At 45.8% G+C, this 21,551-nt stretch overlaps 1 protein-coding gene across 1 annotated transcript in view; it reads right to left on the bottom strand.

Annotated features, from left to right (window-relative positions):
- IFT80 (intraflagellar transport 80) overlaps nucleotides 1-21,551 on the bottom strand; it is a 474,284-nt gene that overhangs the window by 86,761 nt on the left and 365,972 nt on the right. The window contains exon 13 of the mRNA XM_086944208.1: nucleotides 14,088-14,152. Coding sequence (XP_086800334.1) covers nucleotides 14,088-14,152 — 65 coding nt within the window. The remainder of the gene's footprint in view (nucleotides 1-14,087; nucleotides 14,153-21,551) is intronic.

The following is a 21,551-nucleotide window of genomic DNA, read 5'->3' as shown; positions in this document are numbered from 1 at the left end:
TACTGCCAAGTTCTCTAAACCACATACAGAAGTCAGAAAAAAAGAATATGAAAGACTAGCAAAGCTTTACAAACACATGTAGATAATTCTTTACAAATCGGTATTACCCATTAAAACAACACATAATACTGAAGCCAGAAACAACAAAAGTAAAACAATGAAAGCAGCAAATGTTAAAAAAAAAGACTGGGATGGGCGGAGCCAAGATGGTGGCGGAGTAGCAACTATGACCTGCCGCTCAAAGGGAGATTTAAAATATATATTTTTATTGCTTTTTTATTTTAACCTTGGAACAATGCAATACTTTGACAGCAATCACACAATGACAAATTTTGCATTTTACAGTTCTCACAGCTGAGACACTTAGAATTCCAGGAGAAATCTGTGACTTCAAATGAACGAACATGTGTAGGAAAAAAGAGACTAGGAACCAAACACGAGACAACCAGTACTCTTGGAGCAAAATTCACTCAAGGGCATTCAATGATATTAAATCTGAAAAGCTGCTTCATGGGCACAGGCTAAATCCTACCCGATGGATACAAAATAACATGTCGGACCTCCGGGGGGAAGTATCCTGAGACTCCTGGGCGGAGGATAAGGTCATTATTAAGCTGCCTTAACATTGATGGTGACTGATAAGCAGAAGTTGACACACGATAGGCGAACAGTCAAGGTGGCGGTGACTAAATGGCTGCCATACAACTTGAAGCAGGTACATATCCACTTAAATACCCAGGGCCCTGAGGGGAGGAGTTCAGAGACGCACACACGACAAAGGAATTTGGCTGGGTGAACGCTTGAGAGAGAGAGAGAGAGACATGCGCATCTCAGCACAATGGTGTAAGAAGACAGACAGAAGCCGGGAGAAGGATCTATAGTAGGTCCTGCGTGAGGTTAGGTTTGAGGGCTTTTGAGGTGGCACTGGAGGTTGCGAAGTGATGCCTAGACCTCACCCTACCTAAGGGAAGACAGGAAATATTACGTCTTAGTGGCAGCAATTGGAAACACTGTAAAAGACCTTTGAGGAATTTTGAAGTGAGGACGAGGGCAGGCTGCACAACAAGGACAATATGGCGACACCCTGCAATGAACCATACTGATACGGCTTGACAGTGACAAAGCATGGAGTCCTAAGAGGAAGGAGAGTTGGGCATTTTAGGCATCTCATGTCGAGTCAGGGAACGGCGCCTCGACAGACCAAATGATACTCTTTTGTCATCTGACAGGTGCCCTGAAGTACCACGAAATCAAGAAGACCGAGTGGGATACCAACAGGAATGGCAACAAAATCAGCACTCACACTTTCTAAAGAGGGCCTGATGGGCTTCCTGGCCGAATAAAAAAAAAGATTTGGAAAAAACATTAACGGAGGGACTCACTAACCTTAGATCCAAATTAGGGGCAGATGTGGCTGACATTAAAAGTGACCTACAAAATATGGATTCAAGAATTGAATCCATGGAACAATCGTTGTAATCACCGCCTGATATAAACCAAAGATCACATATACTGCACAAGGGTGATGACTTTCCAGTAGGTATCCAGAGGGTGCACAGAGTGGGGAAGACAATTTTCAAAGAGAAAGCACAACCATGTAACACAGCGATGAAGACGTCCTCCTACCAAATGAAAAATTCAAACCTAGGGCAGAAAATCACAAATAACTAGTCTGTGTGGAGATAGCAAAGCAATTCTATTCCAGGATCTAGTAAATCGACCCTAGCAAAATGTAGACTATACAAATCAGTTGTGCAAACACAATGCAAAGCAGGTAAGATACGGGTTGATATTTTCTGAAGGCATAATGTTCAAATGGAATGACGGGAAAATGGTGACTAAAATCAGCACAGGAGATGGGGACAATTTTAACCATTTCTGAGGTGGATAAGGCACCCTCAGAACCGAAAAAACAGACAACACTTGAGGGACCACAAAAAAGGAGAAGCCAACAAGTAACAATCTAAACTAATAATACAACCCAGATGAGAGGACATATACTGGATCATAACGTGGGCATCCGCATCAATTACAGATATTGTTGGAAAGGTGTTGATAGGATAATGTCAATTAAGGGAAGTGATGCAACACGTCATATTGGAGGAATAACTGTAAATTTCAGTAGAAAGGACATCCAGGATCTTACGTACAGAGGTTATGAATAGCCCCCATGTCTGTAGCATTAGAAGGATAATGATACAAGTAATTCCCCAGTGAACATGGCCCTCAGGGAAAGATAGCATCATGAATCGAAAACAGCTTCCAGGGGACCCCAGAAAGGAACTCTGTAGAATGTCAAACTAGGGGGGCGGGCTGAGTAAATGCAGTGGGATGGGTAATATGGGACTGTTATTGAGCATTTGCAATGCAGTCGGATTAAGCTGGGGAAGAGGGAGGGAGACAGAGGATATAGGGACACACACATGCGAGGGATATTAACATGATTTGCTACTCTAATAATAGGCATGACAACCACTGAACTGTACAAATGATAAAGCTACTCACTCTGAATCTGAGGAGCCTCAAATCCCCCACTAAAAGACAGATAATGGGGCTGCCTATCAAGGAAGCTATGCCACATGTGGCCATGTTTCAGGAGGTTTATCTTCTTAAGGCAGACCAATAAAGACTGAGACATAAAAAAAACAGATCCAACCCAGCTTATTCATCTGACCCGATACAAATACAACTAAACGAGAAAAATGGCGCAGTATTTGATTCTTCAGTTAAAGATTGTGTGGACGATAATCTCCCTACTTAATGTTGATGCCCCAAAACACAGGTCAATATGGATTCCTGCGGTTGCTGTTGAGGGAGGTGTGACACATGCTGTGTGTCGAGACAGTGGTGTGGAGGACTTAAATCTGGTCTGGGGTAGAGATCTGGATTGATCCAAATCCCAGGAACTCATCTATAACGCAGCTAACAAAAAGTTGAAGGCCTTAACAGACGAGCTGGGTCTGGTTGATGCTTGGAGTTTAATGCACAGGACAAATAGGGATTATTCCTTTGTCTCTGCTGTACACAGGACTTACAGCAGAACTGGCTACATTTTAGGGGATAAAACCATTATTGAGAGAGTACAGATAGTGGAGAATGATGATATTACCCATTCTGACCACTTTGATGTGGTTTTAGAATGAGAATTGGGATAGGTGGAAAATCGTGTAGGCGATGGCACCTTGAAGACTACCTTTTTACGAGACTCCACCAACTTACAGGAAATGAGAAAAGAAATACAGGACTTTATACACACTCAAATAGGGGACACCACTTCACCATTGACCATTCTGGATACCCTAAAAGTGATTGGGGGCGCCCTGATAGTCATGGATACAAGAAATACATGAGAAAGGATGTTAGAAGTAGGGAAAATTCAAGGACACTTAAGGAAAGAGGAACTGCTTAATAAGACAAAAACTACAGCAGGAAGAGTAAAGAATATAGACTGAAAAGACAGCTGAATGCCCTTTACACCAGCAAAGCGGAAAATATATTGTTGTAATCCAGACAAAAAATGTATTTCTTAAGCAATAAAACAGGAAGATTCCTCACCCACCAAATTAGGGGGAGGACTAATTAAGCATTCTTAGGAGAGATGAGACATGTGCTTGGAAAGCTCTTACAAGGCAAACTGAGGTCTTTAGGCCAGTATTTCCCAAACTGTGGTCCGCAGACCCCCAGTGGTCCGTGGCACATTCCCAAGGGGTCCTCAGGCAGTAATTTTAAAAGCACAACAAAGTTCCTTTTAGAATTAGTAGTTTTCCAGCAACAATAAAATTGTCAAGATAACATCAGTGATTAATGTACCTGCTGCAGAGAGATGAGAGTTTTATCAAGTGGCAGCTTTGACTTAACTAATGTAGCACAGAGGGTTAATATGCCTACTGCAAAGAACATGTACCATGCATTTTAAAAAACAGTTTTTATGTGCATATGTTAGTGGGTTACTGCTTTTGTCAGAGAGATTCTTGTGTTAGTGTGCAGTTTATAAGTGACAATCGTAATCTAGCACAGGACCTGTAAAATTGTAGTGTAGTTCCTATATTCCCAATATGCTCTGCGCATTGGAAAAATATATCCTATAGATGTGACGTAGGACTTATGTCTACTAGGTCTCTATCGAATATATTAAACTTAATTGTGAGTGCCAGCTAGCTCAGAGGTCACTAAAAACGTTCTCGAATTCACAAGAAGGGATACGTTTCTGACAACCGCATAAACATGACAACTTTGCTTCCCCAAGATAAAATGTATCTTCAGAGTCGTGGAAACAATAGATAGATATTTTACTCAGTCATTCATGCATGCTTCGTTCCACCAGAGGTGCAGAGAAATAGAGAGACGGGCGTTTTAAATAAAAGTATTTATTGAACAGTCTTCTTTCTCCTGCAGAAGAAATTAACTGCTACAATCGTAATACTGGCTGTAAAGTACAATGCATACAGCAAGAAGAGTATTATAAAATATTACTGTAAAAGCATGGTATGGTTTCTAAGCCATAAAATGTGTGTAAGAAAAGGAGGTATCCCCGACTAAAGTTCCTAAATCGGGATCACTATATTATTTGAAAAGACAGGAATTTAGGAACATAAATTTCAAATGGACACAAACTGATGACAGAAAATACTGACTATGGATTAACAATGTACATAGTAGCATGTGGTTAAAAAAGATGCTTTATTTAATAATATTGTTGAGGATTTAACTTTTTAACATTCATCTATTTAGATCCAGCAATGAATCTCATGTTGTGCACTTTATGATTTTTTTGGGTCACAGTACACTTCAATATAATTATACAGTTCATAAATAGATCAAAAAGATAGAAAAATAGAAGAATACTTAATATTAATCTGAAAACATGGCTAGAAGCATCTTTTTTAACCACATGCTACTATGTACATTGTTAATCCATAGTCAGTATTTTCTGTCGTCAGTTTGTGTCCATTTGAAATTTATGTTCCTAAATTCTAAGCCATAAAATACATACATAAATAAATAAAGACTAAAAGTACTCAACTGGTGCTTCTGAAATACGCCTACCCCGATGTACCTAACCTAAGTCTAGTACGAGGGAAGAAGTAAGTGTGGTGTAGCAAAAGTTTTAGTATTCTTTTGCCAAGAATCTATCCATGATTTCTCTTCGGGTCTAATCAGCTCCGTACCTTGGTTTAGAATGAAGGAGGTCTGGTATATCTCTGTCTCAGGACTCGATTTCCCATCACCCCGCAAGGGGAGCTTGGAAACACTGGAGCTGGATTTCTCGGCAAGAGAAAAGACAGCATCTCTCTCAGTGCGTCTGCTGAAGGGTCGGCTTCCTTCAACACTTGCTGTAGCGATATGCGTTGGGCAAGTAGATAGTCGAACTGCTCCAAACCACTGTATGTTTGCTATGGCAAGTGTGGGCATGTTTAAACCTTGAAGGTGCCGAGTTTGACGTACAGTTGGACATAATAACGTCATCAAAGAGTCGTAGTTCTTTGAAAACTCCATGAGTTCTTGGACAAATCAATATTCAAGCAAGGGGAAGTCCCTAACTGCTGAAGCCGAGTTTTCCAAGAAATCGTTGTGGATTTTTGGAACTAGTGGAAGTACCCATGCCGTATTTGGACTGCCTGGGCTATGTCTAAATATGGTTATGATTTCTATGTCTATATATGGACAAGGTGATTTATACCTATATATGGCCTTAATCGGGAAAATTACACTAGGGTCCTTAAATGCTATACAACAAAATGTCATCAAAGAGCTGCTTGCAAACTGCATGGTTCAAGTTAGAAACATATGTTTTTCCAAGTCTTTCATTATCCTGATGCTGCTAAAAAGGTTTATTTGGGTGGAAATACATTTTATTGTTAAAGTCAATGCTAACCACTGTGTTATGTTCCGAGACCTGGTTTTTGTTCTTCTCCAGACCAAGCACTCTTTAAAAATGCCTACCAGTATGAATGACATGTGAATCCTACACCTTGTAATCGCATTTACCTTATGTAACATTTTCTATTAACTGATTTACACGTATGAATCATTGTCTCTATGGGGCAGATTTACAAGGAAAGTGACTCCCTTTGTGCCGCAAACAATTTGGCTGCACCGCACTGAGCCACTTTTGAAAGCACAGGGATGCGACCTATTTACAACAATATTTCGCATCTCTGTGCTTCCCCCTGCACTGGCGCACAAATTACTGCCATGCACCTGCACAGGCACATTTGCACCATGGTTGTAGGAAGCCTGCGTTGTTAGGAGATTGTTTAAATGCAGGAAGATTTCCCTTCCTGCACATAAACAATCAGAAATTGCTTTTTTCAACTTCTAAGTGTGCTGCATTAGCACACCTAGAATCTGCAAAACGTCATTGTTTTACTGATTGTTTATGTGCAGTAAGTGACACACTCCTGTACATAAACAATCACCAGAGGTGATATCCTCTTTCTCTGGTTGCTGCAGCACGCATAGAAAGAAGTAAAAAAGAAAAGAAATTAATACATTTCTCCTCGTTGCGCCTCCCTACGCCTTCCCTGGGGAGGCATAGCATTAAGACATATTTCAAGATTTACGATTTCTGGTAAATCTGGAAATGTGTCTGGTTTCATGGCTGTTGCGTAGGAACACCCACAGCAACACCCATGGAACAACCCTTTCACCCAAAGTGCTGTGTGCAAATGGGCCATGTTTATGTTTATGAATGTGGGATTTATAAAGCGCATGACCACCCTTGGGCATCTCAGCGCTACCAGATAAGGAGAAAGGCCGCCAACACTTAATCCAGCGGGAAAAGCCAGGTCTTAAGCCTTTTTTTAAAGGACAGTTCATTTTCAATGAGACGGATCTCGGGGTCTAAGCTGTTCCAAAGCCTTGGAACCAGATGGGCAAAGGATCTTCCCCCCCATCTAGCCTTTCTAGCTGGAACTGTTTTTATCAGAAATTTTGAGCTAGATCTGAGGTGCAAATCCGGTAAGTTATGCGTAATTAATTTTTGGATAAGCACCGGGCCTTTTCCCTGCATGGCCCTCTGGGCAATATTCAGAGACTTGAATTTAATTCTAGCCTGTATCGGAAGCCAGTGCAATTTGCGTAGTCCTGCCCTGGCTGATTGACGTCTTGGAATTCTCCGCAGCATTCGAGCTGCAACATTTTGGACCACTTGCAGTCGCCTTACAACATATTTGGGTGATCCCAGAAAAAGGGAATTCCTATAGTCCAGTCGCGATGTAACTAGCGCCTGGACTATGGTTCTTCTTGCTCCCTCTGGGAGCAAGGACATAATTTTCCTGATCATACACATGATTCCGTAGCAGGTCCCGGCCAGTTTATTGGCCTGGGTCTCCATTGTTAGGTTCTGGTCCAGCCATACACCTAGATCTTTAATTGCAGCCTTGGGGGAGGGTGAAGGACCCCAGCTTGACGGGCAGGGGATTTCCAATTTTGGATTAGCTTTATTGCCCAGAATCCTTAGTTCCGTTTTATCTCCGTTTAACTTGAGCTTACAATCTGCCATCCAAGATCCAATTTTTTCGAGACAAGGGACAAGTTGGTGGTGATCCGAGTTAAGTGAATCCGAGATTGCAAACACCAGTTGCGTGTCATCGGCATATGACACGATGGAGATACCGAATTACTGTATTAACTGAGCCAATGGGCTGAGGTATACCTTAAATAACGTCGGGCTCACACATTGGAAATGCCTATTGCTCAGGAATGATGAGACCCATTTCTTTGCCGTTCCTACTATTCCCACCTCTTCCAGCCTCTGAATCAGCACTGTGTGGTCTACCGTATCAAAAGCGGCACCTAAATCCAGGAGTACCACCGCTGCTGTTTTACCTTGGGCCAAAATAGACTTCAGTTTTTCGGTGACCACCAACAGTGCCGATTCAGTGCTATGTTTGGGCCTGAACCCCATCTGGGACTGGTGGATGACATTGTTGTTTTCCAGATTTATGAGATTGCGGTGTTAACCTGCCTTTCTGCAATTTTTCCCACTATCGGTAATAGTGATATTGGGCGATAGTTGGATAGGTCAGCAGGGTCCAAATCTGTTTTTTTCAACAAAGGCTTCACTGATGCATATTTCCAATCTCTTAGAACAACACCCTTTTCAAGGGAGAGGTTTATTACATTGCATAGTTGGATAAGAATTGAGCTTCCTCCTTGTGCGACAGTATGCGGGGGGCTGGGTCCCTTGGTGAGCCTGATTTAATTTCTTGGAGTAGACCAGAAATGAGATCTGTATTGACCGGTGGAATGGAACTGAGAAAAGGGTGGGTCATTGGCTCCGAGTCCCTTTGTTCACATTGTGCATTTCTTTGGTTCATTCCTCCTGATGCTGGCATTTAATTGGGGAGTAGGGAGTTGTAAATATTTTCCACTTTATTTTTAAAGAACATAGCCAGTTCATCACATCTTTCCTTAGAATATTGTGGTCTGACAACTCCCTCTTTTACCGTTGTCAGTCCCTTCACAATATTAAAAAGTTCCTTAGAGGAATTAGAGGCCTTGGTCATTTTTTCTTCGAAAAAAGCCGCCTGAGCTGACCTAATGCTCTTATGGTAGAGCTGTATTACCACTTTATAGGCGCTTTTTATTTCTGGATCATATGACTTCCTCCAGTCTCTTGCATTTTTTTTTAGCGACTAGCGCGGTGAGAACCAAGATGATCTACTCCGGTTTTTAGTTGATAAGGGTCCTGGTTTCCTAAAACAATTTCTATAGAGGTATTTACCCATTTCTGCCAATTCCTATATGCGACTTCTGGATCCTGAGTGTCTGGGGGCACCGAGGACTCCAAATCGCTAACCCAAATTTCTGACACAGTTCTAGGCCATTTTCTTCCTACTATTGAGGGGTCTTTCTTTTGTTCTTCTCCCCCATTTATTCGGAGGTGCATTGGGATGAGGGCATGATCAGTCCAAGGCATCCTTACAGGATCTAATACCCTTAGTATAGAATCATTTGAAAAAATAGGGTCCAAAAGATGGCCTTTCTCATGGGTGCCAGATCGTACCCTTTGTTCTAATTGTAGAGCCTCCATGTCTGCTAGATATCTCCTAGCAGTTGGGTCATTGGCATCATCCAGATGTATATTAAAATCGCCTAGGATTTTAATGGCACTTTTCTTGACAAGCATACTTGCTATTAAGTCCGGGACAGCATCCAGGAACTGGCCACAAGGCCCTGGGGGCCTGTAGATTAGTCCTACTGCAAAGGAGTTCAACGCCGAGATAGAGATTCGAAAGCTAAAGGCCTCTCTGGGCATATTATACAATCGAACGATGCCTTGTAGATAATGGCTAAACCTCCCCCCACTGCTCCTACTCTGTCCAAGCGGGAAATTTCATATCCCGGGGGTAGGGCCTCTACTATTTCAGGTGCCGAACTTTTTTTAAGCCAGCTCTCAGTAAGAAACAAAACATCCAGGTCTTCATTTTCTATAAGCAGTTTAATTTCTACCATGTGCTTGGGTAGAGACCGGCAGTTAATAAGCCATATTTTCATGACTTCACTATGAGGCGATTGTGGGTTTAGATTCTGACCGTAATGTGAACTTATTGTTCCCATATACCTGCAAGCTGTGCAGTATAGTGGTCGGTCGGGGTTCAGTATGTGTTTACACGGTGATTGAGCCGCTATATTTAGAGATAAGATCTCCCCCCTAGTATAAGTATGCAGATTACCTGGGTATGAGGTGAACTGGGCAGGGGTCCCGGTCCCTTGTCCCGGCTGGGCGCGGACGGGCGCAGACGATCTTGCCTTTGGCGCGCCAGCGGCGCGCCCGTTGCGCGCATCCGCGTCATGCCCATCTTATATACTGTCTGCCCCCTAATGCGGTGATCAACTAGACCGCTGACTTCAAGATAGACGTTATTGCTGGCAACCCGGAAGTCGAGAGATTAAAGAGTGAACCTCCCTCCACATCAATCAGCTCTAAGAACTGCGGTTGGAACGGGGAGTCACTTGCGAGTAATTCCGCCCCAAAATGAGTTTTTCCAGGTACCAGAACACTGGAGTGGCAATAAATGTGATACAATAAACAATTTTAAAAAGATTTAAAAAGCGCACTCGCGCTGTGCAAAAATGCTAGCAGCAAAATGTAGGTCTTAAAAACAGCTTAAAAAACACTCTCTGCTGGTTTGGCACTGGCTCTGGCCAGCGAGTAATGAAGTCTAGCCACCTTTACCTTATCCATATTTACAAGACCAGGAAAAGTCACGCGGGGTGGCTTTTCCTGCCTTGGAAATATGGGGCACTAAAATGCACCACCGGTGCGTCACTTTTTGTGACGCACACGTGGCGAAAGGGGCTTGTAAATCTGTCCCTATATGTGTGTGATGTAAAGTGCTCGGAGATCCTTCAATGGTATGAGAGATGCTATAAAACAAATGAAATACATGTGACAGAGGGGCTATGAGAGATGAGTCACTGTTGGAAGGTGATAATAGGGGAATCATTGAAGAACCCCAACAAAGATTGTTGTATCCTGGTGCATAGTAAGGCAATAATTTACTATTCTTTAAAAGCTGATACAATTCAATATATAATGATACATTTGTTGCCGAATGCACCATTGTTTCCTACATTTTCTTGGGGGGAGAGCCTCCCAAAGCCCCCTTTGTAGTGGTCAGGCTCACTCACTGCACTTGGTGTGCACTGCATGGGTAATGGTCTGAAAACATTTGCCAGGGCTGCTTTGGATTTCCAGTCCAGCCCTGGCAGGAGCCTCATACTGGGCAATAAAACCAATCATTTAAAAGTTAGTCACGGAGATGCAGCACTAACCTTCCTGTTTTTTGAAAATTCTTTCAATATAAAATACTAAAATCCTTAGTAATTCGAGTATTTGTTTTGTGTGCACACGTGTGTTTACTGTATTTGAATTACTATTTTAATGTTTGAAATTTAAATCATACAAATTGCTTGAGGGTCCCCGGTTTCCAGTGGCGACTCAATGGGGGTCCTCAGGAGTCAAAAGTTTGGGAACCACTGCTTTAGGCAATTCTACCAGGAGCTTTACACTAAAGATTACGAACCGGAAAATGAGCGGTAAGGTTATCTACAAGAACGTAACCTTGAAATCCTGACGCCAGCGCAGAGAATTTATGTAGATACGTCCTTTGATAATGAGGAAGTGTTATTAGCTATTAAAACACTAAAAATGGGGAAGACACATGTCTGGATGGCTATTTGGCTCTGTTTTATAAGTGATTCAGAGGACTTCAGGCTCCATATCTTACACTGCTCTTCAATTCCTTTGGGGAGAGAAATGCAGTCAATCAGACCATGAATGTAGATGAAGTGATATTTATAGCCAAGACTGGAAAAGATCCTATAGGCCAATTGTACTACTAAATCTAGATGCCATAATCTTTACTAAAGTCTAGGTGACTAGATTAGACAAATATCTTATTTACGAATCAGGATTCATCAGGGGTAGGCAAATCCATGACATCAGGAGAGTTGCACATTTAACTTGGAGTTCGATCACATCAGCTGGAGCTTCATGTGTAAAGATTTAAAACAGATGGTTTTTGGGGCTGAAATAAAGGGTTGGATACTATGAAATTACAAGGCTCCTACGGCAAGGATACCAGTGATATTACAGAAAGGGACCAGGCAGGGCTGCTCACTCTCGCTGTCGTAGCTTGTACTATCTATAGAGTCGCTGGCAGAGTTGTTGAGAGAAGATCTGATAATATCTGGGCTTGAGTTTAGGGGTAAGACACATAAGTATGATTACATTCTCTTGATGCTTGCTAAACCAGTAGAGTCTCTGATGACTTTGGAACATCAGCAAGGGCGCATAGAGAATTTTGCAGGATTCTGCATTAACAGTGATAAATATAAGATTTAAACTTTAATGTTAACACAAGAGGAAGTCGCTTGACTGAGAGAAATTCTCTTTCAAATGGGTTGTTTCATATATAAGACACTTAGGCATTACCTCCCTTATCCACAAAGTTGCACACTAATTGGTCTATGACCAAAAAGGAAAGAGAACAGGATAAATCCAGAGAGAAATCTCCCGGAATCAAGGTTAGAAAAGATCACCCCAGTAAAAATGAATGTCTTGCGGTGCCTTCTGTACCTGCTTCAGATATTGCCTAACCTCATTCGAAAGTTGGAAAAAGCCTCCCCGGAGAAACAAATAGAGTGTTTTGTGTGGAATGGGAAGAGGGCTAGAGTACCAGGAAAAAAATGCTGGGGTCTAGTAATAAGGGAGGACTATCAATGCCAGAGAGAGAAAAAAATTGGGTATTTATGGACAGGGCAGTGACAGGATGACCACTATGGAAGGTTTTGTGGCTGCCAAAACACTAGGCCTAAAAATGCATACACCAGTGATACACTAAGCACAATTGTGAAAACACAGGGCGCTGTTGACATTTGGTTGGGATTCACAACTTCATCACCCTTCACACCCGTTCACCAGAACCCAGAACTCAAGCAACAGAGGGGAAGGCATTAGAAAGAAGGAGATTGTCTCATGTTAGGTAGCTTTATTCCTGAAGGGTACCATAAAAACACTGAAATGGACAGATTAACCAACAAGCAAATATTCCACTGGGCGCTCCAACCCATGATAAAAAAAACTACAGCCTCTGGAAAAAATATCATCACATGCCCTGTAATATCAAATATTTACAAATTACAAAAAAAGGCAGTAAGAGCAAGTAAATTAGCACCTACAGAAAACCTGGGGAAAGGTCCTAAGGAGGGAGACCCTGAATGTGGAAAGTTGCTGGCTATGGGAGGACATACACAATTACTACAATCATCCACAGAGAACTGATACATAAAACAATGCAACTGGTCCCTTACCCCTACAACGATTAAAAGAGATGTACATGAATACACAGTGGTTTGCTGCAGATGTGGACAGGAGAAGGAATTTATTATGAACATTTGGCAATCCTATTTTGGAAGGAAGTTCTAACCGGGCAAACAGCATTATTGGATTCCCGACATCTGACTCACTTGATGCCTTTTTAGTGGGCCTCAGAGACCTTAGAATGTGAGGAAAAGTCAAAAACAAGAACACTTGTTAACCACCTCAAAACTGCTGCCCGCCAGCTAATAGCAGCAGACTGGAAAAAGACTGAACTCCTACTAAGCTTTGGAAGGTGGTAGCTATGGAAAAGGTAATGTATGGTCTAAGTGATCAACACAAACAGTTTCAAAGTATATGGCAGCCATTTATCGATCATCGGCTGAGAGTAGATACATGTCACAAAAAGTCACAAGGACCAAGAACCTTAGGTTCGAATTACTGACTCTTAGCACACCCATGGAAAGCCCCATGACCTAAAGATGGAGGGGGAAATGGTGAGCCTGACATTCAATCTGGGAAAAGTCTTGTTTGTGTGGGGGTGTAGGGGTTACAGGGGGAGAGAAGGAGTTGGGAAGTTAGAGGTAACATGAGAAAAAACACGGAGAGATGGGAAATCTGGTTTAATATAGAACTCTGTATTGGATAACTATGTTTACTTCTCAATAAATAAAAAAAGCACTGGGTTCTGCATCAAGACGATCAGTCACTGCAGACTTAGCTGAAAAACTTTCTTGGGGCCAAGAAGAACCAAACATCACTTCATTTAGGTGGATCGCTGAGACCCACACCAGCCCCTATTCCATTGATAATCTCCATCCATTTTTCCATGTGGTTTTGTTACTTTGTTAGCTCTACTTATTAGGTGTGGGCATTTACACTCGTCTATTTCCCTTCCTTACACACTTGATATACGAAATCTTGAACTGTCTACCAGTGTTCTATGTGCTTTTTGATGACAATCTGAACTAATAAATGCAGGTCTGATATATTCTGTTTAAGATTATGTTATCAGGCATTGGGACCAACTGAGAAGCACTGGATGACCCAACATAGTGTGTAGGTTTTGGTGAGGAGGAGAGGAGAAGTAAACCAAAGGTGAACTGATACCCAAGAGAAGTACAGTTTTCAGAAAACTAAAGTGGAATTTAATTAACTCTTTAAAAACATAATCACCAAGGAACTTGGTTTACACATGAAAGAATAAAATATGTGAGTTACAATTAGACAGAAAATATGATTTAAAAAAACATTTTACCTTATGGGTAAGGGGTTTCCCATCACCATGTGGCTTTCCAGACAATGCTTCAAATACATAGATAACTAAAAGAGGGGACACATTTTGAAATATTAACTGTCCATTAGTAATACAAACATGCTACATTTTAGACAAGTCATCCAAAATATATGACCATATAAGACACAACAGACAAAATTCCCAGTAAAAATAATATATGACTCCTGATATACAATATTTACGTATTTGGCACAGGTACAGACTGTGCTTCTCTAGCTCCAGATAATGCAAATACACTATGCTAGCCTGCTAAATTTGTGGAGTGAGAAAAACAGCCTTCTTATGTCTGTTATCCATTCCTAAAAGAAGAATGTTAACCACAGAAAAAGTAAACAGTTATTAATCAATACCTGAATTTCTCCAACCTTCATATCTTTCATAGAGTTTTATGTGTCTTTATGTATGTATTCCCCATCTAAATGGAGAACCTTTCAAAATAATTTGAAACTGCTAACAAAAGCAAGGAATTTTTCAGTCGTTTAGCAGTCATGATGCACAAGTTACTACTTGTGTAACGATATATCTGTAAGAGACATTAGTTAGTGATAGATTCCTTACCTTAGAATATCCCCAGGCGTCAGACTGGATCCGGAAAATTTTGCGTAGCAATACCCCTGCGTGCCGGCAGGCGCCGTCCGCGGCTCCGCGTCCGTCGTCGTTAGCGCCGGAATGACGTCGTCAGAGTACTTAAACGCCGCCCATGCGCGCTGACGTCAGTTCTGATACACAGCTTTTCCGCCCCAGATCCGCAGAGCCATGATAGAACCAACACTGGTGCCATGAAACTAGGGCCCTGAAAGGGGATGACCTTAACCCTAGATATCGGTTCGCAGAACGGGGAGGATGGGTGGGTCGGTAAGGAATCTATCACTAACTAATGTCTCTTACAGATATATTGTTACACAAGTAGTAACTTGTGCATCTGAAAGAGACACGTTAGTGATAGATTCCTTACCTTAGAATAGATACCCCAGCAATACCAACCCCGGTGGTGGGTCTGCGAACCAATAATCACACCAGAAAGTCCTGGAGGAACGGCCAAAGAAGCCATCCCTCCGGACTTGGCTGTCCAGGCCATATTGTCTTGCAAACGTGTGCAGCGAGGCCCACGTAGCTGCCTGGCAAATATCTTGCAAGGGCACTCCATGGCCCAGGGCAGTGGTAGTCGCCGTGGCTCGGGTAGAATGAGCCCGTAGTCCCACAGGGGGTTCCTTCTTTGCCAAGGAGTAACAAGCCTGAATACACAAGATGATCCACCACGAGATGGTCTGCTTGTGCACCGCCTTTCCCTTCTTTGCGCCCACGTAACCAACAAAGAGTTGGTCATCCACCCGGAACTGGCGTGTGCGATCCAGATAGGAAGAGAGAGCACGTTTTGGGTTCAGACGGTGGAGCCTCTCTTCCTCTTTTGAGGGATGCGGAGGCGGAAAGAAGGTGGGCAAGGTAATGGACTGTCCGATGTGGAAGGCCGTGACAACCTTGGGCAGGAACGAAGGTCTCGTCCGCAACACAACCTTGTCTTGATGAACAGAGAGGAAAGGAGGTGTAGAAGAAAGAGCCTGGAGCTCACTCACTCTCCTGGCAGAGGTGATGGCAACCAGGAAAGCAGTCTTCAAGGTAAGAAGACGGAGAGGACAGTTATGGAGCGGCTCAAAGGGAGCACACATTAGGTAGGTAAGTACAAGATTCAAGTCCCACTGGGGCATCACGAAAGGAACAGGAGGGAACATATGAGTGATGCCCTTTAAGAATCTGTTTACAATGGGGGACTTGAACAAAGAAGGCTGATCAGGTAGCCTTAAGAAGGCAGAAAGGGCAGAAAGGTAGCCCTTGATAGTGCCCAGAGCAGAGCCCTGCTGGGCAAGAGAAAGAAGGAAGAGGAGAACCTCAGAAAGGGGTGCAGAGAGTCGATCCACAGCCTTTGCTGTGCACCAAGCCACAAATCTGTTCCACCTGCATGCGTATACCGACTTTGTGGAGGGACGCCTGGCTGCCAGAATGACATTACAGACTTCGGGGGGCAAATCAAATGGCCTCAACTTTCGCCGCTCAATCTCCAAGCTTGTAGGTGGAGACTGGACAGATTCGGGTGGAGGACCGTCCCCTGCTGCTGCGACAGAAGGTCCTCCCGTAGAGGCAGACGAATCGGGGGATCGACTGACATGCTGAGTAGCTCGGGATACCAGTATCTTCGTGCCCAGTCCGGAGCCACAAGGATAACCTGGGCCCGGTCGTGCCTGATCTTCTTCAGCACCCTGGGCAGAAGTGGTATAGGAGGAAAGGCGTACAACAGACCGCAACTCCACTTGCGACAAAAAGTGTCCCTGAGCGAGTGCCGCCTTGGAAACTCCAAAGTGCAGAACTGATGACATTGCGTGTTCTCTTCTGTGGCGAATAGATCTAACCAAGGCTCTCCCCACTGCTGAAAGAGGCCTTGCGCCACGTCCGAGTTCAGACGCCATTCGTGATCCATCATGCACCGACGGCTGAGTTCGTCCGTCCTGGCGTTCAGGGAACCCTGTTTGTTGCAGTACCACATGGCGGTATGTTGTCTGTGAACACCTTCACTACACTCCCCCGGACAGAGGGGAGGAATGCCTAATGTGCAAGTCGGATCGCCCGCAGCTCCAGAAGGTTGATGTGGAGCTGGGACTCCGCCGGAGACCAGAGACCCCTGATCTCCGCCTCTCCCATGTGGCGTCCCCAACCCAGGAGAGACGCGTCCGTCACAACTACGTGCTCCGGGTGGGGTAGGGAGAGGGATCTGCCACTGACCCAATCGTGGTCCGTGAGCCACCACTGCAGCTGTTTTGCAGTGCCCTCCGAGATCAAGACATGGTCGGACAAGTTGCCCTGATGCTGGGCCCACTGAAACTTCAGGTCCCACTACAGAGCCCGCATCCGCCACCGGGCGTGATGCACCAGAAGGATGCAGGAGGCCATCAGCCCCAGAAGCTGCAGCGTCAACCTGACTGAGACCCGGGATAAAGGCTGAAAGATCAGAATCAGAGCCTGAATATCCCGAACCCGCTGTTCGGGTGGATAAAACCGAAACTGCGCCGAGTCCAGAATCGCTCCGATGAAGAGGAGCTTCTGAGAGGGACACAGGTGTGACTTTGGCACGTTGATGGAGAAACCCAGCAGATGCAGGAGATCGGCCGTAGTCTGGAGGTGGTTGACGACTGTCTGGGGCGAGCCTGCCTTCAACAACCAGTCATCGAGGTAGGGAAAGACTGAAACCCCTAACCTGCGCAGATGGGCTGCGACCACCACCATCACTTTGGTGAACACGCGTGGGGCGCTGGTAAGGCGGAAGGGGAGCACGGTAAACTGAAAGTGCTCGTGGCCTACCGTGAACTTGAGGTAACGCCGGTGGGCCGGCAGGACGGGGATGTGAAAATAGGCGTCCCGCAAGTCCAACACTACCATCCAGTCTCCTGGATCCAGGGCAGCTAAGACTTGAGCCAGAGTCCGTATGTTGAACTTCTCCTTCCGGAGGAAGCCGTTGACGTTCCGTAGATCCAAGATAGGGCGTAGGCCCCCTTTGCCCTTCTTGGGTACCAGAAAGTAGTGGGAGTAACAACCACATCCTCTGTCCGACGTGACAGTGCGCCAGTGGAAGAGGTGATGGCGAACCCTGCCCCCACTGGCTTCACATGGGCCTGCTGCGCAGCGGGGGAAGGTGTGGACTGGCCGCGCCGTTGTCCCCGCCCGCCGCCACAGCGGTTTCCACGGCCGCCACCGCGCTGTTGGACATTCTGCGGCGCGTGGCTGGCAGCACGTGTGGGGGCGCTCCTTCCTTGGCCACGAAAGGAACGAAAGGCACCAGTTTGCTGGCGAGGGGCCGAGAGGCCCAAGGACTTGGCCGTAGCCCTGGAGTCCTTAAATCGCTCAAGCGCATGGTCTGCCTTGTCGCCAAAGAGGCGACGGCCATCAAACGGCATGTCCAGCAGAGTGGCCTGGGCATCGGCCGAAAAGTTGGCGGACCTCAACCAGGCGTGGCGTCGAACCGCCACTGTCGTTGCCATCGCCCTGCCCAGTGAGTCCATGGCATCCAGCCCACACCGGATGAAATACCACGCTGCATCTCGACCCTCAGCAAGGGTTTGGGTGAGTTTTGCCCGGACCTCCTCCGGACATTGTGGCAGCACGTCCGCGACCGCGTCCCACAGGGTGTGGGTATAGCGGCCCAAGAGGCATGCGGTATTAACTGACCGCAGTCCCAAACTGAGGGACGAGAACACCTTCTTCCCGAACTACTCATACCTCTTGGATTCCCGATCGGGCACAGCCATCGGGAATGCGATCTGGGAAGTGGAGGCCTGGATGACTAGGCTCTCGGGGGTGGGGTGGGTGGACAAAAAGCAAGGGTCGCCTGGGGCCGGGCGGTAGCGTCTGGCCACGTTCCTATCCACAGGCGGACCTGTGGCGGGCTTGGACCAAGTGCCCACAAGAAAGTCACACAAGGCCTCATTAAACGGCAGCAGAGGCTCACTGGAGCTTGCCTGCGGTTTAAGGACCTCTGTGAGGAGGTTAGTCCTCACGGCAGCGACAGGGAGCTCAAGGTTGAAGGCCTTGGCTGCCCGTGTCAACACTACACTATAAGCAGCCCCCTCCTCCATAGTCACGGTGGGAGGGGAGACAAATCCAGTGTTTGGCGAAGTGTCAATGCCACTGGCCTCCCAAAGCTCATATGTCCAGTCCTGTGGTGACTGGCACTCCCGTGCCAGAGGGTCCTCAGACCCCTCCCAATCACCCTCGTCATCCATCTCCTGTAGTACAGGCTCAACAGATGGGTCCTGTTCATGGAAATCGAAATCTCCAAATGCCGTCGGATGCGGCACCCATTGGCGCCGCTCAGGCGCCAGAACCGGACCGGGGGTAGGATCGGGGACGGCACCCATAGTAGGGCGGGCGTCGGTGAGGTCGACCGGCGACGACCCGGATCCGGAAGCGGATCCAGAGAGGGCCTGCGGCGCCGGGACCGAAGTCGCCGGCGACGCCGGGGCCGAAGCACCCGACGGCGTCTGAGCCGAAGCACCCGACCCGGTAGGCCCTCCAGCCGGGGCCGTTGGGCCCAGAGGCGCCACGGAACCCGGCTGAGGAGGGAGGGACCTCATGGCCACGAGGTACCGCTCGATCTCCTCAGGTGTCGTGTCTTGCCCAGAGACCCGAAGGTGTGGGGCAGGCGGCGACGACTGCGACTCCGGCGCAGCCGCGTGGGTGGTGTCACCCGAACCCCCGGCCGCATCGTGCAAGCATCGGGGTGGGTCGGAGGAACGATGACGTCTCTCCGACCTCTTATGCCTCTTACCTGAGGACTTGGATCCTGACGACCAATGACCACTCCCGGAGCTGCGAGGGCTCCGACCCCGCGACCTGTCCCTCAACCTCCCGTGGGACCGGGACCGGGTGCGGCGCGGGCCGACTGCCAGAGCTCCAGCCACTTGCGAGACCGCTCTCGCCTAGCCTTAGACGTCAGGGCTCGGCAGTCGGAGCAGGTGCGGTCGTTGTGGTCGAGGCCTAAACACTTGAGGTACCGGCGATGGGGGTCGGTAACCGACATCAGTCGGTCGCACCTGGAACAGGGTTTGAACCCGGGCATCCCTACCGGCACCGTTGGAGTCGAAGACTCGAGCAGAGAGATGATCAAAAAGATCAAAAAGTTTAGTCAAAAAAGTCTAAGGGGTAGAGCTTCTCCGGATCTGGGCTAGCTGGCGCAGAAAAAAGAAGAACTGACGTCAGCGCGCATGGGCGGCGTCTAAGTACTCCGACGACATCATTCCGGCGCTAACGACGGACGCGGAGCCGCGGACGACGCCTGCCGGCGAGCAGGGGTATTGCTATGCAAAATTTTCCGGATCCAGTCTGACGCCTGGGGACATTCTAAGGTAAGGAATCTATCACTAACGTGTCTCTTTCAGATGCAAAGAACATATTCACTTCATTAGTTCCACTCACATTTTCTGGGACACTAATGGTTTCATCAAGATCAACAACCTCTGCAGATGGATGTTAAATCATTTTTCATTTAGAAGAAGTAGAAAATCTACATTAACGTTACATAGTGTGAAGGCAAACCAGATCTTAATGGAGAGTAAGAAGCCATACACCCGTGCTCAGTGTCATAGGTACTGACCAGGAACAATGCTATTCATGTGGCAAGATCTCTTTCTGAATCTTCATTTAGGGGGAGAGGGCCTGGAAACAGATGTAGGAGTTATGGTATGAGAAGCACCTTCTACGTGTCTTTGGATAAGCTAGAGACTGATTCCTGGTGCCAGAGATCTTCCTTCTTGCCGTGAAGCCAAATAGTCTATTTGTCTGTCCTGCAGAGTTCTCCTATTCATCTTTACAGCAAACATGCACTCTATAAGGAGATGTAACCCAGGAAGGCAAATGGTGTTGACACTGTGAGAGTTGTTCGCCACTTCTTTGTCCCACAGGTTGGACATCAGACAAAAAACAAAGGCATTTTGAAAAAATACAAAAAAGGTTTTATTTTACAGAATAGCCGAAACCCCACTTCATTTCGTGAAAGACTTCAAGTGGCATCAACATCTAAAGGTTTTGAAAATGGTTTGTTGCAGAACAAAAGCCAAAATGGGTGGGCTTAGTGCTGCAGTATTCTGTCCTCAGAAGCTTAACAAAAGAATAGGAGCAACTGCCACTGACAGTGCAATATAGGATATTGAGGGAATTCCGTGAAGTTAATCTACCTGTGGAAGGAGAGCTGGATTTCTTGCAGTACCGAAACAGGTAGTGTGCTTGCTGTGTGTCTGCAAATGAGCCACTGAGGATGGGCTAGGTGTAAGTGGAGGTCAAGACTGCCACTCTCAGCCTCTGCTGAAGGTGTGATGGGACGCAGAGTGGCAGCATGGGTGTAACCTCAGGTGAGCCCGTCGTAATATGCATGTCTATGAAGCAGCCGGTTGTCATATTTATGTCACAGTGGCATTGGCTACATACCTCACTGATATGGCACGGTTGATAAAAGTTTGACGAGGGCATAGAAAATTGCAAGCATTCAGCCTGGCCCTCTTTTTCTAGGCACATTGTCTTTTCCACAATAGAGTTATTGAACTTTATTTGTTTAATGGGAGGACGAAATTATTTACCCGTAAACCCAGTTCTAAAGAGATGTGTTGTAGTGCTGAGAATCCCCAATATTTTAACACAACAATAAACAATGTTAAAATCGTATTAGGCGCATACAACATTGTTAATTGACTAAAACAGTCCCCTCATTTGAAAAGGCCCAAACTCAGGCCAACAAAGTGATTATACTGAGCTCACCACTCCCTTTATAGGTAAAAATAGATCAAACTTCTCAAGTGGAAGAGCAAAAGAAGGAAGATTAACTCAGCCTGTGACGGGGTGAAGGGAGGGAAGGTTGCATGTAAGTATATGAAGGATACTACTGCT

Source organism: Lissotriton vulgaris, chromosome 11 (genome assembly GCF_964263255.1).
Source record: "Lissotriton vulgaris chromosome 11, aLisVul1.2, whole genome shotgun sequence".
In the NCBI taxonomy this organism is placed as follows: domain Eukaryota; kingdom Metazoa; phylum Chordata; class Amphibia; order Caudata; family Salamandridae; genus Lissotriton; species Lissotriton vulgaris.
Note: the sequence above shows the minus strand (reverse complement) of the source record. Positions and strands in the feature narration are given on the sequence as shown.